The following is a 17,535-nucleotide window of genomic DNA, read 5'->3' on the forward strand; positions in this document are numbered from 1 at the left end:
CTGGTGGGTTGGAAGTGCCAAGATTTTGATCAGTGGTGGAGCGTTTAACCACGGTGCACCAATGCTCTGTATTGATGGAGTAACCTGGAATTATTCCTAACTTGTTCTGATAAAAATGTCTTCCCACTGTTTTTCTGTGTGGAGTTTTTTCCAGTATAAAACTTCAAAGAATAGCAAAGTTTTTTCCCTTCACTGATGGCACTGATTGGTTTATGGCAGTGCAATGGGGAAAAAAAATACTAGACTGGGAACCAGCCATATAGGTTTCATTCCCAGTTTAACTACAAATTAGTTGTATACTCTTATTGTTATGTGAGCAAGTTATTTTGATTTCCTAAGGAGTCTGGATAGCATGGTGGGTTACATGTTGGGTGGCTAATTGCAAGGTCAACGGTTCAAAACCACCAGCTGCTTCATAGGAGAAGGATGAGGCTTTCTGTTTTCATAAAGATTCACAACCCCAGAAACCACAGCGCCAGTTCTATTCTGTTGTATAAGGTTACTATGAGTCAGAATGGACTCTACAGTAATGAGTGTTTTTTTGGGGGGAAGGGTTAACATGCCTTCAAACTTTATGATTCTAAATATTTTAATTCTTTTTTCAGTCAATTAAAAATATAAATTATTTTATTTTAAAGGAAGATATTCATATAAATTTAAGAAACCCAAATCAGTTGCATCAAACTGAAGTGAGCTTTTTCACAAATAGCTGTTCTTTTTGCAGTAAGAAATTAAGCTTAGATTTTTTTTTATACTGGAAAGAATGTTTTATTAACTAACATATTTGTTTTCACACACATTATAGTTCTGGAATTTTACATCACTTGGCTGGCACCGCCCTAATCTTAGACCTACATGCAAGGAGGGACAAGCATGTTCTTTCCCCAATGTAAACTCTTGGGGGACACCAATTGGCCTGCTCACTCTTTCTGTAACGTCCCTGATCAATTTTAAATAATTCAACAAAAGACAACCAAAGGGCTGATCTTTCTCTTCTGATGACTTTTCTCTTTATTCAGATTTGGACAGTCACGGGGGCTGGGGCTGCCTCCTATGACCATCTTCTTGGCACCTAGAAGTCCCTCAAGAGAAAAACTGCAGTATTTGGTGTCCTCTTACATAACATGGTCTATACGTAAACATCTGAAGGAGGAATCAGGTTAGAGTAAGAGACTATTATCCTTCCTTCTTTCTCCTACACATTTTGCACAAAGTTACTCAAGGAATCCTCGAGTAATCAAGTAACCGCAAATACAAAATGATAATGTTACCTCGGAATGATTTATATGGTACAAAAGGGTGCCCTTCTTAAGGCCCTTGATAAAGGGTTCACAGGAATGGCAATATCAGCCTGAATCTTACAGGATGAGTACGGAATTTTCCAGGCATGTACAGGAAATGCTGGGATTGAGAGGAGACCTTCCAGGAAGGAAAAGTACAGGTATGCACAGGGGACCTCATGTCTATCCTTGAAGTAGCAAATAGCACGGTATGGCCAGAGTATAGGAGGGGAAGCAGATGAAGTTGGAGAGAAAACTGAGGCTTTGGGATGGAGAGCCTACTATGTGCACTCTTTATATAGGAGGCTGAGTAAGAAAGTATGACTACAAAGTCACAGAACCCTTTATTACACCAAAATATCACACTACGAAGTAATTGTTTCTCAGCATGTCCTCCATCTTCCAGATGTGTACATGCCTGAAGGCTGTGCTTCCATCTCTGCAAGCGGGCCCTGAAGAGTGCCGCGCTCTCTGAAGCGCAGGATGTGAAAATGACAGCTCTGCCATCCTCAAATCATGTTCCTCTGCAAGGTTTTTTGAGAGAGGGGAACTAACTTAGGAGGTGGAGCACTGGCGGGTCCATTACAGGATGTGGGTGTAGGTGGCTGAAGGACACACGAAGGTAAAGCAAACTCGGAGACAACTGCGAGGACCTGGATGTCTGCAGGGAGACGTCCCAGGAGGTTTGATGGCAGCCAGGAGGAGGAGGGGGTGACAGTGGCACAGCAGAGGGAAGCGAGTCGGTGAGAAAACAAACAGAGGCCCCAACAGAGAGGGGTTTTCTGTTGGGCGGAGGCCCAGGCTGATATGCCACAGGTCCTGGGTGGTGCTGGAGGTCCGGACTCTTGGCGTCTGGTCCCAAAGCATAGGTCAAGAGACTTATGGCGAGCCGTTAGTACAACGTGGAGGTTACCTCAGGTGGGCTCGAGAGAGAATAAAAGCTGTGAACAGAGCAGTGCAGGAGGCTCTGAGGGAATATTAAAGACATGGATATTAAGGCTATTCTTCTGTGGAGATGCTGGGCAAACAATTCTATTCCATTATTGCTAGAATTGTGCCTGCCCCACAGAATGGCTATCTCAGAGTCCAGCAGTGTGCTTATCACAAGCCACACTTAACAGCCCTTCCTAAAGAGGCAACAGGCAGTAAGGATGGCAACCATTTTGGCTGAACTGTTCAGGGACAATAGTACTGAGGGATGGCTTTAAGCTACAACATTTATATGGTCAGACATTACCATGGATTTCAAGGCAGTGAATGGGGCTATGTTCTAAAGTTGATGATGGTTGGCCGCGGATCCAAGATGCCCTGCCTCTTTCTCAGGGCAGGCGCAACAAAGAGGTTTACAGGTGACCATGGCTGACACAGGATTCCCTGGAAGTCAACCCAGCAGTTATTCATAGTACATACACGAAAACATTCCACGTCGTATGAGCTGTGAGAGGGAAGAGGTGGCAGTGATTGTGAGGCTAAACAAAGAGGCAACTCACAAAGCACACTGATGAACCAGCCTGGCAGCCTTAGAGGCACTGCTCTGGGGAGGGAGGAGTTGGGCTGATTTGTGAGCCAGCTCTCAACTCTCTGAGCTTATGTGAACAATGTAGTGTGCATCAGTCTGGTCACAAGAGCACATCCAGTAATGCTTGTCAGGATGGATGGATGGCTACCACTCTGCCAGTCTCAAGAGATGGTGGATATTAAAACGAGAGTTTTGAAAAGTCAAAGAGAAACCCTTTTTCTCACAAAACTATAAATTTTTGTTTCTTAAATTTAGCAAATATGAAAATACTCAGTATTATTAGTGTAAATGCCTAGATTTAAGCTTTCCAGCTCTGACCTGCTAATTTGAACAAACTATTTTTTGCTGGCTGACGCGTTTTTATATATTATTTTTCCATTTAATTTCAAATAACACCATCATGATGTTAATTTGTTTTCAGAACCACTTAGCTGAACCTTTTGCTGAAAGAAATTTCATTAGGTACACAAATTCCCAGTACTTAGGTCAACATTAAGAAGAATACCTAAAGCCTAGATTTTCTTAAGATTTTTAGCTATCTGTTCTTAGAGTAATATTTGATTAATATTTCCTCCCTTCTATGGTTTATAAGTTCTTGTCATCAATTAATCAGAGCATTCTGTCACATCTAAATTTATTTCAGAACACTTAAAGAATGATAGCTTGGCATTATAGTTCATACTGCCAAGAAAATTGCTTATTAGTAATGCAGAAAGTATGTAATATAATTAGTTCAATAAATCAAATTGAAGTTAGTGTTGGTGGAGAAGGGGACTCTTACTTTCCAAACAACTTTCACTATAAGTATACTTCCTTGACCTTAATTGTCCTATAGCACTTGGTGATGCAGTAGTTAAGTGCTTGGCTGCTAATTTAAAGGTTGGCAGTTTGAATCTACTAGCTGCTCCGTGGAATACAAAAGAGGCATTCTGCTTCCATAAAGATTAGAGGTGTAGAAACCCTCTGGATAAGTTCCACTCTGTCTGATACAGTCAATGTGAGTGACTACTGACTTGAAGGCAACAGGGTTGGTTGATTTCAGTTTAAGTTGTCTTGTATCATCCTTTCCTCTTCAATCAGCAGGGTCTATTTCTAGCCCCTTGATTGTCTTTTGTTGAATTATTTAAAATTGATCAGGGACGTTACAGAAAGAGTGAGCAGGCCAATTGCTGTCCTCCAAGAGTTTACATTGGGGTAAGAACACGCTGTCCCTTCCTGCATGTAGGTCTAAGGTTAGGGCGGTGCCAGCCTCCATTCTAATTACCCGTCCTCTCCTGAGTATCCACTCACATTCTTAAACCTTGCTCTACAGCCTTTCACATGGACTTCCAGCCGGAGAAAGCAGTCTGTTGTAGAAGTAATGAAAGATTGTAGCAAAGGAATAAAGGATTCCCCTCCCCTGCCACGAAGGGTACCAGGTAAGCACATTTTCCCTCCAAGGTAATAAAAATCCTAGGTATGTGTTTTGGACAGTTCGAAAATTACATTCTTAATTGTGATCAGGTTTCAATTTTAGTTTATGGTCATTAGAAAACATTACCCTGGCTTTGATGATGGTTGGCCGCGGATCCAAGATGCCCTGCATCTTTCTCAGGGCAGGTACAACAAAGAGGTTGCAGGTGACCACGGCTGACACAGGATTTCCTGGAAGTCAACCAAGCAGTTATTCATAGTACACATACAAAAACATTCCACGTCATGTCTGTCTGCCTATTTCTTCTCAGGGAGTGATGGACACAACTAATCACTCTTCTACAGCACATGGAATTCCAAAGATGCACGAAGATAGCAGAGTCAATCCAATGGCAGCACTGAAGTACAGAGATGCCTGAAGCTGTTTAACACTACTGAGCAGACAGGATTTTATTTCGCTTTCCCTGGGGAGCACGCATTTAAAGCCATTAATAATTCTGAGAAATTTTCAAGCCAATTTAAAAGTCTTTTTCATCTACATACTTTATTTTAAAATGTTTTAAATCAGCATAGTAATACCTGTTCGATACACACACACACACACACACACACACACAAAGAAAATAAAAACAAGTATAAAGAAATATCTATAATCCATGCCCCCAACAAGGAAATTTCCTTACAATTTAAAAATGGATTTATTTGGATAGCTCGGATTCCTCAAATTCTTTTTTCCCCCCTTTTCTTTTTATAACGTCAAAAGAAACTGCTATTCATCTTCTAGTTCTTCGTGCGCTAAATAACTTGTTTTTAAATAAAAAGAAATCTTAGAAAAATTTGTAATCTTAAAATAAAATTAGAAAAATTTAAATAAACAGGACTTGTAGGTGAATAGCAAATTCTTTTAAAGTTTTAGTTTAAGAATCTGAGGGGTCCAAAGACATTTCTCCAGGAACGAAGCTGGATGTGTCATGCACTTCAAGGGCAGGAAGGTGGGCTCAAGAAGAAAGGGCCATTGAGGCTTATCTGCCCCTGCCTCGTGCCAACGGGGGCGTCAGAGGAGGTCGGATGTGGCCCACCGTGGCTGTTCCTTGTGGAGGCAGTGAATTTTATTTTGGTGTTACGTATGTATGCACTGGAGGTGGGAAATTACTATTAGATTTTTAGGCTAAGACTTAATTAAATAGATGGGTATTGTAAATATATCAATATTTTGGCACTTTGTTCGGTCTATGCAGGGGGCTTCAAAGCATTGGTGGGAAAATTCCATTATCTTTCCATTTCACTTTTCCACAAACTTTTTGAAGTCCCCTCATACAGTTTTCAATTTTCCCTAACCAAAACATAACCAGATTTGTTCTAAGAGAAGACATTTGGATTCTTAAATTGTTTTTTAACTTTAATAGAGCTTGTTATTAAACTAGAAATTTTTCACCTCTTAAGAGCGTTTGATTCTATTCTTAAATTTTAGACATTTCTGGGTATGTGTGTGAGTGTGTGGGAGTATGGATAACATTTCCTCACCCGTATGTGAACTTTCTCAACTTTTTGTGCTGAGTATGTATTACTAGGACACTTTTTAAAGTTTAAATCCTGTAGTACTAAGACTTGATATTCTATGAATTATCTGTATGAGAATAAAACAAAACAAAACTAGAAGGACAGACACCAGAAAGTGGCAAATAGTGATTATTTCTAGGTAGAGGGAATTACAGATAACATTTTTAATCCTATGTCTATATATTTCCTAAACTTTTTGGAACCAATTGTGTATTACTGTGGTCAGTTCACTGGCATAAATAAATAAATAAATAGCTACACAAAAACTTCAAACTATTTTAAAAAACGAGCACGGCCTTTCAGCGTAGGTACTTCAGGGAAGCTGAAAGAAAGCCACGTGTGAAGTCCGAGACCTTCGACACAAAGGGATTTTGCTACAATCAGAGAGTGGGCGGTTGCTGCCCTCTTTCGGTTCTTTCAGGTTGAGTAGAGAAAATGTCAAATTAATTAATAGTGCCATCATGAAAATGCATTATTTAACTTCTTTGGCAGATTACCAATACGCCAATCAAAATGACAAAATTTGCTCCTGGTGTAAAGCCCTTTTGATCATATCCACTGACGGCATGTAAGCTCAGTGATATCTTCTACAGAGAAATAAACAGTCCCTTCTGGGCCAAACCCAGGGAGGAAGAGGAGCCTATTTCTTTACAGGATTGTTTTCAGAGTACCTGTCGAAGGGAGCGTGGTGTTTAGATAAATTCTGGGGACTAATTTACATGTCCTCTGTCTCATAATTTTCTATATGACTAGAAGTCTGTCCTCTTTCATGCTTACAAATAAAGGTTAGAACATATTTTGAACTTCAAAATCCTTCTACCTGCTCATCTTTATCTTTATTTTCAGATTTGTTCTCTAAGATAAAAAGCAAATAAATATCTCAAAGTTACCAGATTTTTGAATTTTAAAGGAATAAGTACATTATTTTCTGAAGGGAGCAGTGCTCAAACAAACAAGGGATAGGCTACTGCTAGAAACCAGAGGGCAATTTAAAAAGGTTTAGTTAAAAAAAAAAAGCAAGTAGACCCACACAAAGTTAAACTGCTTTAGTAATGGCTTTGAATGTGTGACCCTCAGAAAAGTTGAAATAAACATGTGAATTTGGTAATCCTTACAAAATGAATCACTGTGCTTTCCTACATTCTAAACCATTGAGTTGGATTTGGCTGGGATGCACATTTCCTGCCTCCTTGCTCGCTGTTCCTCCAGCCCAAATCTGGTAAGCTATCTTTGTAATTTTTGAAAGTCCTTTCATCCCTTGGCACACTAGTTGGAGGTAATTGGGCTGCTAGCTGATCAATTCAGAAAAAAGACATAGTGATAGCTAAACATCTTTGGGTTGGGAGAGCACTTTGAAACATACTATCTAATTGACTTTGACAGTAACCGTATGATACAGACAAAATTCCCATTTTATGAATGAAGAAAAGAAGTGAAGTGATGCCCAAAGTCACAGAGGTGGCAAGTGGTAAAGGTGGGACTTGAGCCCACATCTTTCAGATTCCACGTCAAGTGCTCTGATAGGGGACTAGCCATGGGCGAAGTCCCAAAAGATTTCGGTTATTTTTCTAGAAAAAGCAAAAGAAAGCAATATCCATGATTCTTACCTGGTAGTGCAAAGATTATTTTTCTTACACCATCAATATCCAAAGTTGCAAATGTTGTTGGTAGACTAGAGGGGAAAAAGAAGAGGTTATTTGGGGGCGATTGCTAAGTCCTATGAGTAGTTAAATTCAGTACCCTGTGTTCTTGTTGTGTGACCACCCACACAGATCACAGAACATATTGTTGACTCGCCTTTAATCCTTTATACCATGAAGTACTCTAAGAGTAGTTACATAAATTTGGGTTTAGTATCTTCTGCTTTACAAAGACCCACACTTCCTGTTCTGTAGATTGTTTTTAATTTTCATCCTGTCCATGCTATTAATGTCTAATTACTAGGGATTTTAACAATCATCCCAGTTGTCAGAAGATTGACAGATCATACAGTGTATGAGGTTCTGCTCAAGATAAGTATTTCTTAACACTGTCAAATCAGAATCAGTGGGGAACATAAAAGTAAGTAGCCCTCCCTTCTATGAAAGAAGTTTCTTGAAATGTGAAAATAAATAAAAAATCATGATTAAAGAAATAGTAATTTTAAAATACACTCAAATTCTACTTCCGCAAGACACTGACAGAACACTTATTGTGGGGGGTGGGGGGCGGGAGAGATGAGTAGCATGCAGGGGAGGATTGCTGAGGAGAGATGATTTATTTCTGTTGCATACCCTTTCTGCAGCGCTCCGGGGACATTTTCATGATATTAATGATGAGTAAACAATGAAGAGTCTTTAGGGAATACTGTAATTTCCATATAGCTAGAAAAATGATCCCTTTAAGCACCTGAATTGTTTTATTTTTTCCAGTTTTGCAAACTTGATTTTTCCAAAATAAATTACTCTCATGACTTTTAAAAAGAGGATGATGACATTACCATGGTTTTGATGAGTTTCAGCCACTGTTATGAACTCATTCTACTCTATTAGAATTAAGTGATAACAGGTACCAAGTGTATTACAGATTGTTTTCACCTATACACTATGACCCCACACTATTGTATCTAAAATTCTTATTTTTGTGCTTGTTTCTGACTTCTAATTATTTTTTTCTGTTGTTTTCCTTAATGTTCATCTTCAGCCTTAACACTGGCTTTTTAGGCTTGGGAACCAGACAGAACTAGGAACAGTACTATAATTACAGTGATAATAATAGAAAATACTATTTTAAAAAGTAATACCTATGTGCTATATCTATTAACTCATTTGAGTCTAACAATCCCATGAGATAGCAATTCTTGATGCATTTTATAGATGAGGAAATGGATAATCAGGGAGATTAAGCAATTTGGCCCAAATCACTCAGTTATTAAGTGAGGGAGCAAAGATTTGAACGGAGGTCTTTCTGATCTATGGCTCATATTTTGATAAGATGCTCACAGCATGAGCACTGAAATATTGGCATATGGACTGTGTGACATCTATTTTGTCTTTTCCAAAGCCTTTGCTTACTTTCTGATTCTCTGCTGTGATTTAGAAAAGGGAGACTGTCGTATCAATTTATGGATCTGTTATCTGGCAATAGTTATTACTATGATGAAAATAATTTCTAAGACATGATCTTGATAGAAGCTATGTTCATCATAGATGACCCATAAAAACAGTGGACTGGCACATTTGGCTGATAATATTTCAAATGCTTGTTTCTAGTATCACTAACTCAAAAATGAGAAAAAAAAAAGCATTTTGAATACAATCTATGTGGGAAGAGTAAAGCTAAATTGTACTTGAGCTTTTTATATTTCTTTTTGTCCTCCCATTAAGTAATGATTACTTTTCAATTCTTACTTTTAGACAAGTATAAAACTCTGGCAATTAAATGAAGCCCATTTAAACTTCTAAACCACTTTCTAACAGCAAACTATCACAGAGATAAAAGGAATGAGGAAGAATGCAGAACATTCTTTCTTCTGTATTTAAAGCCAGCTTAAATCAGAAGGCTAGGCACCTTCTGCATCTGGCAGACAGTTAATGTAATACTGCTAAAGGTACTCATTTAAAAAGATTGCATTACAGCAAAACATTTTAAACATTGCTATGCCATAAGGGTCCTGTTTTGTGTAGACTCCGGAAAGCCATTTCCTGGGAGTTCATCACCCATCGTTCGTTCTTCTCTTGAAACACCAATGTATTTTAGCACGGAATGGAGGCACAGTGTAGGGCTTTAAAGCAGGAAAATATACAAAAGCTGAAACAAGTTGTAAACAAAAGACTGCAGAAAGAGTGTCAACATCATAAGGGGCTGAGATTATTTTAAGGCATAAGAGTTACACAAATAATTTTCTAGAGGGGAGGTCAAGAAATGTTAGCTTCCTCTCCACTGCAAAAAGAATCAGTTCCATTCTCATAGTTTGCTTCATACTGTATAAAAAAAGGGTATAAAAAAGTTTTTTGAGTGCCTGTAGCACACTATTGTTTTCTTAAGAAACAGCAGAATTTTAATAATGATGTAAATTCAACAAAAACAAAAAGGTCCTTGGCAGTGGCAGCTAAACTGCCACACTATGCAGGGAACTACAGAACATAATGTCAAGAATTCTAAATGAAATCAAATCAAATGTAGAAACAGCTTTAGCAATTATCTTAACTCTAAATGTACACAGGCAAGACATAGAGGTAAAGGCTGATACTTTTCCCTGAACAGTAAGTCCCTAATCAATTAGGGATTTAGGAGGGGTGGCTTGACACTTAGAAGTCTTCTGGAGTTTGCTGATGATTCCCAAAGCTCTCTTCTTACAACTGGGAAATCCTCACTCTACTCCCTTTGCATATTTACATGTACAAACAAGAGCAGGATAACACTGTGACTGTCGTCTCCGGCAGCACGCAGGTCTGCAGGGCTGCTCACTCAGACTCCGAGGTTCTCGAACAGGCATCAAAGCTTCACAGAGTGACAGCGATAGAAGCAGGCAATTAGTCCTTAAAGAGAGGGTTTTACCCACTCCACTGTTTGCCATTCTTTGAAAATTTACATCTGACAGTAAAACCTCCGTGAGCTTCCTTTTGGAGGTTATTCGTTTTGAGAATAGGTGTTAAGATTTTTGCATATGTCATTTTCACTTATGAGATATTCTTCCCAAAACAAAATCTGAATCTAACAATGTCTGTAGATCTAACTTCTTGTCTGTGGCATACAATGGAGCTAATGGAACTAGTTAAACATTACTTTGGGAAGCAATCAGCCAGATTCACATTTCAAAACAAGTGACCCACTTGCTTCAGTAAGTCCACAGCATGAAAAATCAATGAGGGAGAAGTAAATGTTTGATAAAGTAAATGTTTTAATAAAGACTTAGCAATCAAATACAACTGTAGACTTCACTTGGAATCCTAATTGAAACAAAACAAATATAGAGAGACATTTTCCCCCTTGATATTTGGGGAAAATTTGAATATGGTCAGGGTATTAGATGCTATTAATCTTTTGTGTGTGTGAGAATAATAATGAGGAGGTAATATCACCGTGATTACATAAGGTAAAGCCATTATTATTCCTAAAAGTCACCTAGGATTTGCCTTAAAACAACCCAGCCCTCTCCCTCGCCCCACCAAGATAGTGGGTGGGGATTAATTTTCAAAAAGGTATGAAAAAAAGGTTAACAGTTAATAAAAGCCGGATGATGGAGACACTATTTTCAGTCTAAAATACTTGGAGAGAGAAGTAATATGAGGAGAAAGACAAAGAAGGAATTAGGAGTGGGAAATGAAAGGAAGGAAAGAGTTAGAAAGTGGCTTTCCTTTCTTTATAGCAGACCCAGTGATTCATAAGGAAGATGAGTTCCCATTTCAGATAGGAGTTGTTCTTGAACAAAGAGTTCTAATATGATTTCTTTTCAAAATTAGGATAATCTATGATAGAAAACGCTATCAGTCATTTAAATATTTGTTAGTCAAAGCAAGCCAGACAAACCCCATATTAGAGAACAAGATTATTTTCATACCCTGGTTTCATAAAAACCCTGCCAAAATGGATCTGAGCATGAAGATCAATGTCCAGCACCTGCTTGAGATAGTCCTGCAAATAGGAAAGATCATCACTGTATTTGAACATTTTAGTATCAGACTTTTAAAACCTTAAATGAAAATAAAACATATACTTAAGATTGAAACTAAAAGAAATAGTTTTCTTAGCTCAGCGATGCTGATTTGCTTAAAACAAATGCTTTTTTTCATGTATCATCCAGTAAGTATTTATGGAGCACCTGCTCTCTGTTGAATACCATGGTAGGTGCTAAGGGGTGTGGCCCTGAACTAAAGAGTCAATGTCTCTGACCTCAAAGAAAGTGCCTTCCTGTGGGAGGCGTTAGATAAATACACATTATTTGATGGGTTATGATCTCTCTGTAAAGACAGGATTTTGTCTGGGAAAGGAGGGCAAGAAATATTCCTTAATTAGTTTACATGAACAGGGAAGCCATAGGTATGTATACTACACTATTCTGTTTAATGGACTTAAAACAACATAAATATTTTGTGAGAAGAGACTAGATATTTACTCACAGGCTATTAAGTGTAAATGTCAAGTAAAATGAAAACTAGCTTTTATTTAAGGAGGGAACTCTAAAACAGAAAGTCTAGAGAATTTAGTTGTTCCAACTTAATATTCTGCTCATAAAACCAGTATCAGTCAATGGTTACAACCAAACCAGAATGATTTGACAAATTCTGATCTTTGTGAATGAATGGCAACACAGTCTTGTAAACATACAGAAAAACAAAACACCAAAAACTGTAGGTGGTATTGCCTCTAGGTCTGTTACTGAATTCCTTATTCATTAATCCAAATTGAGTTGGTGTAGTAATATGCTCCCAATTTGAATATTGATACTTTGATAGAGATACTTTATTTTTTGTCTGTTTCCTTCTTTTTTGTGTTTGTATGTTTCCTTCTTTCGTGACTGCAGCTTCAGCCAACAGATTTCTCACTTGAATGACTGAAATAGGTCTCCCTGCCAATTTTGTTCTCCTTCTAGAATTCTCCATACAATATTAACAGTGCTCTTCTGAAAACAAATCTGATCAAGTAACTGTATAATTAACACTTGAGTAACTTCCTGGTTCCCAATAAAAGTTTCATCTTTTAAATATAGTATCTAACATTCTTGTACTTTTAAGCTCCACTTTCCCTCTTGATTTTCTAAAAAATATTAATTATGCTGCCTACAGTGAGGCTTGACTTAAGTATGAGGAGGCTTCAAAAAGTTTGTGGAAAATGGGATTACACTATAAGTATTGTTCATGATTTTTTAAAAAATCATCTTATTGGGGGCTCTTACAGCTCTTATAACATTCCATACATCAATGTTCTTTCTTTTGCTCAAAATACTTTTTCTTTCTAGTCTTCTCTTTCTACTCTGATCCTTACCTCATTCATCTTCTTGGATTCTCCTAAATTCTCAAGGCTGGATCATTTATTTTGCAAGATGATCTTATTAGATGGGACACATTTAGAATTGTTGCATTATTCTTATGAGTGGACACTTTTATCATTAAATGAATGTCCCTTATCTTTATATCTAACAATGCTTCTTATCCTGATTTTCTGTGATAGATACACCAACTAACTTTTGGTATAGCTTTCTTTTAATCTTTATCTTCTAACTGTTTCATGCTTTCATTCTTTATATGAGGGGACTTAAAAAATTCATGAAGGAGGGAGGAAGAATGAAACATAGGTGAAGGGAGACATGTAAGACATGAAAACAATAATTTATAAATTAGCAAGGGGTCACGTGGGTGAGAGGAGGGAGGGGAAAAAGGAGCTGATACCAAGGGCTCAAATAAAAAGTAAATTTTAGAAAATGATGGCAGCATATGTACAAATATGCTTGAAACAATTGATGTATGGAATGTTATAAGAGCTGTAAGAGCCCCCAATAAGATGATTTTTTAAAAAAATCATGAACAATACTTATAGTGTAATCCCATTTTCCACAAACTTTTTGAAGCCTCCTCATACTTAAGTCAAGCCTCACTGTAGGCAGCATAATTAATATTTTTTAGAAAATCAAGAGAAACCATTTTTAATGGAAGGATTAATCCATTTACTTATTATGGTTACTGCTATATTTGAATTTTAAACTGTCACCATCATAATTTGTGTTCTATTTGTCACATATTTTGTTTTCATGTATCCTTTTGATTTATAATTTTTCCACTGGCTGGTTATTAATGAATTCTTGTGTTATTCTTTCAGTGGTTATTCTGAAGATTACAACATACGTCCTTTGTTACAGCTTACCCTAATCTGGTAAGTTTTATCACTTCTACAGAAACTGCAAGAACCTTAGATTATTTCCATTCATTCTCGTCCCACTTTTTTTGTTCTATTGTTGCCATATATCATGTGTGTGTGCATGTATGTAAATGAGGGAGCTTCAAAAAGTCTGTGGCAAAAAGGCATGAAAAGATACTGGAAATTTCCTACAAACATCTTGAGTCCTCATATATGGAATTCCAGGTGCCATGATGGTTAAGTACTTAGCTGCTAATTAATAGGTTGGGAGTTTGATTCCACTGACCCACTCCATGAAAGAAAAGATGTGGTGACTTTGTGTAAAGATTACAGGCTAAGAAACCCTATGGGGCAGTTCTGCTTTGTCAAATAGAGTTGCTATGAGTCAGCCACGGCATACAAAAAGTATGTGCATGTATATATTTATATAAAGCCTATTTCCAGCATGTATTTTACATATTATATATACTCTCTACATATACCATGTAGTCCATATGTTTTTTTGTTGTCAGGTGCTATTGAGCTAGCTTTAACACATAGCAACTCTATGTACAACTGATTAAAACACTGACCTGTCTCCTGTGCCATCTTCCCAATTGTTATGTTTGAGCCCACTGTTGCAGCCCCTGTGTCATTTCATTTTCTCGGTGGTTTTCTTTTTTTTGCTGAGCCTCTACTTTAGCAAACATGATGTCCTCTTCCAGGGACTGGTCTCTCCTGACAACATGTCCAAAACAGGTGACATGAAATCTTATTCTTGCTTTTATGGAACATTCTGGTCAGACTTGCTCTCAGACAGGTTTGCTTACCATAATTTAAATGCATCAATTCTTCTCCAGTCCTCTGTATTCATTATCCAGCTTTTTTTTCATTATCCCGCTTTGCACGCACATGAGGCAATCAAAAATACCATGGCTTGGGACAGGTGTATCTCACTCCTCAAAGTGACATCTTTGTTCTTTAACACTTTATAGAGGTCGGGTGCTGCAAACATGTCCAATTTTCAACACCTTTTCTTCCTTTTTTTCCAACACTGATTTCTTGTCTGCTGCGTCTGTGAGTGTTGCTTTTGGATACAAGTAAAAGGACATAGTTGAAAACTTCCCATCTTTCCTGTTTATCATGATGTTGTCTGTTGGTCCAGGTGTGGGGATTTTTTTTCATACTGAGGATTGGAGGAAGGCTTATTCACAAGCTTTGATATGCAGAGGACACAACCTTGCTTGCTGAAAGTGAGGAGGACTTGAAGCACTTGCTGATGATCAAGGATTGCAGCCTTCAGTATGGGTTACAAATCAATCTAAAGAAAACAAAAATTCTCACAACTGGAACAATAGGTAACATCATAATAAATGGAGAAAAACTCGGTGTCTCTGGCTCTCTGCCTAGCTCCCTTGGGTCTGTTTCTCTCTCCCGCCGCCCCGCTCTGCCAGCTTTCTTTCTCGCGCGCTCGGGGTCTTCCCTCGCCGGCTCAAAAATAAATAAATAAATAAATGGAGAAAAAATTGAAGTTGTCAAAGATTTCGTCTTGCTTGGATCCACAATCAATACTCATGGAAGCTGCAGGCAAGAGATCAAAGGTAAATCTGCTGCACAAGACTTCTTTAAGGTGTGGGGGAAAAAAAGGATATTACTTTGAGGACTAAGGTATGTCTGACCCAAGCCATGGTATTTTCAATGGCCTCATATGCATGTGAAAGTTGAAACTGAATAAGGAAGACTAAACTGTGGTATCGGCAAAGAATATTGAAAGTTCCACGGACTGACAAAGAACAAACACACCTGTCTTAGAAAAAATAGAGACAGAATGTTCCTTAGAGACAAGGATGGTGAGACTTTGTCTTCCGTATTTTGGATGCTTTATCAGGAAAGATCAGGTTCAGGAAAAGGGCATCATGCTTGATAAAGTGGAGGGGCAGTGAAAAAGAGAAAGGCCCCCAACGAGATGATCCTGCCTCCAATCTTGATGTTGTATTCTTCTTCACATAGTAGCTTCTGAGATTCTTTGCTTAATAGAAAGAGTGAATAAGAATAGTGAAAGGATACAACCCTGACTTATACTTTTCCTGATTTTAAACCACGTATGTTCTGTTAGAATGACTGCCTCATGGTCTATGCATAGGTTCTGCAAGAGCACAGAAAAGTGTTCTGGAATTCCCATTGTTTGCAATATTCATACTTTGTTATGAGTCACACAGTCTAATGCGTTTGCACAGTCAATCAAACACAAGCAAACAGCTTTATGGTATTCTTTGCTTTCAGCCAAGGATCTGTCTGAAATCAGCAATAATGTCCCTTATGCCATGTTGTCTTCTTCACATAGCTTGAATTTCTGACAGCTTTGTCAATGTACTGCTGCAATCATTTGAATTATCTTCAGCAACATTTTACTTGCATGTGATATTAATGGTATTGCTTGACAGTTTCCACATTCTGTGGAGCCACCTTTCTTTAGAATGGGCATAAATATAGATCTCTTCCAGTTGGTTGGTTTTCCAAATTTCCTGGCTTCCAGTGCTTCCGTCGTTCAGCGTGCAGCAGCATTTCACTTGGTGCTGTGAGTTCTGGAGGCCATGTTTTTGGCTAATGCCTTCAGTGAAGTTTGGACTCCTTCCTTTTATGCCCTCAGCTCTTGATCATATGCTACTTCTTGAAATGGTTGAACGTCTACCAATTATTTTTGGTACATTGTTTATGACTTTCATCGTCTCGTGATAAATCCTGCATCACGTAATGTTTTGTCCACAGAACTCAAGGGCTGGATTTTTTCCCCTTAGTTTGAGAAATGTTGAGTGTGTTCAGCTCTTTTACTTCATCATTTCTTCTATTTGCAATGTTCAAGGGGAAGTTTCAGGTTATCTTTGAACATTTTTTTCTTCTAAATGACCTTTTTATTTCTACATGAATAATGGCTTTGGTGTCACCCCACAATTCATCTGTTTATTAGTGTTCAATTCATCAAATCTGTTCTTGAGATGGTCCCTAAATTCAAGTGGTGTATACTCAAGGTAGTGTTTTGGCTCTTGTGGACTTGTTGAAATTTTCTTCAGATTCAACCATATAGTTTACGTATACTTTAGAGCACATATATTTTATATAACCAAAATTCATTTATATTAATCCCATATATAATTCCTTTTATTCTCTATTCCTTCTGACAAATGCTTCCATATTCTTCCTGAAAAAAAATCCTTGAGCATATATCTACTCAACTTCTTTCTTTCCTTGGACCCTGGGGTCATAGTTTGGTAACATTTCTCTCTCTTTCTTTTAAACATATACTCAGTTTTACATGGTTAAAAAGTCTTTATTTCACTTTTACTTTTGAAGTACTTTTTTTGCTGAGCATACAGTTCCACATTTGCAATTATTTTCTCTCAACATTCTACAAATGCTATTTCAGTTTTCTGACTTCCATAATTTCTGTTGGAAAGATAAGCTATTAGTTTTATCAGTGACCCTTTGAAGGTAATGCATCCTTTTGGTAAAAGGTTCACTTTGTTCTCAATTTTAGTAATTTTTCCATCATTACCTAGGTTTATTTTTCTCCTGCCTGGTAGAGTTATAGAACTTCTTGAACCTATGGATTGATAGTTTTTATTATTTTGAAAAACTCTCTATCAATCTCTCCTAGATTCTGTTTCTGCCTATTCTTTCTCTCCTTTCCTTTTGGGACTTTGATTACAGATAAGTTAAATATTTCACCATATCCTTATTCCATATTCCATATTTTCAACCCTTGCCTAGAATTTCCATTTGATTCTTTTTATTAAGATTCCAGTTTGCTAGTAAAATGATCCAATTTGTTATTTTTCTTAAATATATTAATTAGTTATTAAGTTGGTTTGCTGCCGTTTGTTGGGGTAGTTGGTCCTAATGGGGTTTTGAATTTGTTATATTATTTTTCATGTTTTTACTGTTTCTGTT

At 37.5% G+C, this 17,535-nt stretch overlaps 1 protein-coding gene across 1 annotated transcript in view; it reads right to left on the reverse strand.

Annotated features, from left to right (window-relative positions):
* GPHN (gephyrin) overlaps window positions 1-17,535 on the reverse strand; it is a 292,262-nt gene that overhangs the window by 2,534 nt on the left and 272,193 nt on the right. The window contains exons 14-16 of the mRNA XM_030884864.1: window positions 11,315-11,388; window positions 7,380-7,444; window positions 4,340-4,443 (exon numbers count right to left, since the gene is read on the reverse strand). Coding sequence (XP_030740724.1) covers window positions 4,340-4,443; window positions 7,380-7,444; window positions 11,315-11,388 — 243 coding nt within the window. The remainder of the gene's footprint in view (window positions 1-4,339; window positions 4,444-7,379; window positions 7,445-11,314; window positions 11,389-17,535) is intronic.

Source organism: Echinops telfairi, unplaced genomic scaffold (assembly GCF_000313985.2).
Source record: "Echinops telfairi isolate 266 unplaced genomic scaffold, ASM31398v2 ScPeMD7_18;HRSCAF=68, whole genome shotgun sequence".
NCBI classification, from domain to species: Eukaryota; Metazoa; Chordata; class Mammalia; order Afrosoricida; family Tenrecidae; genus Echinops; species Echinops telfairi.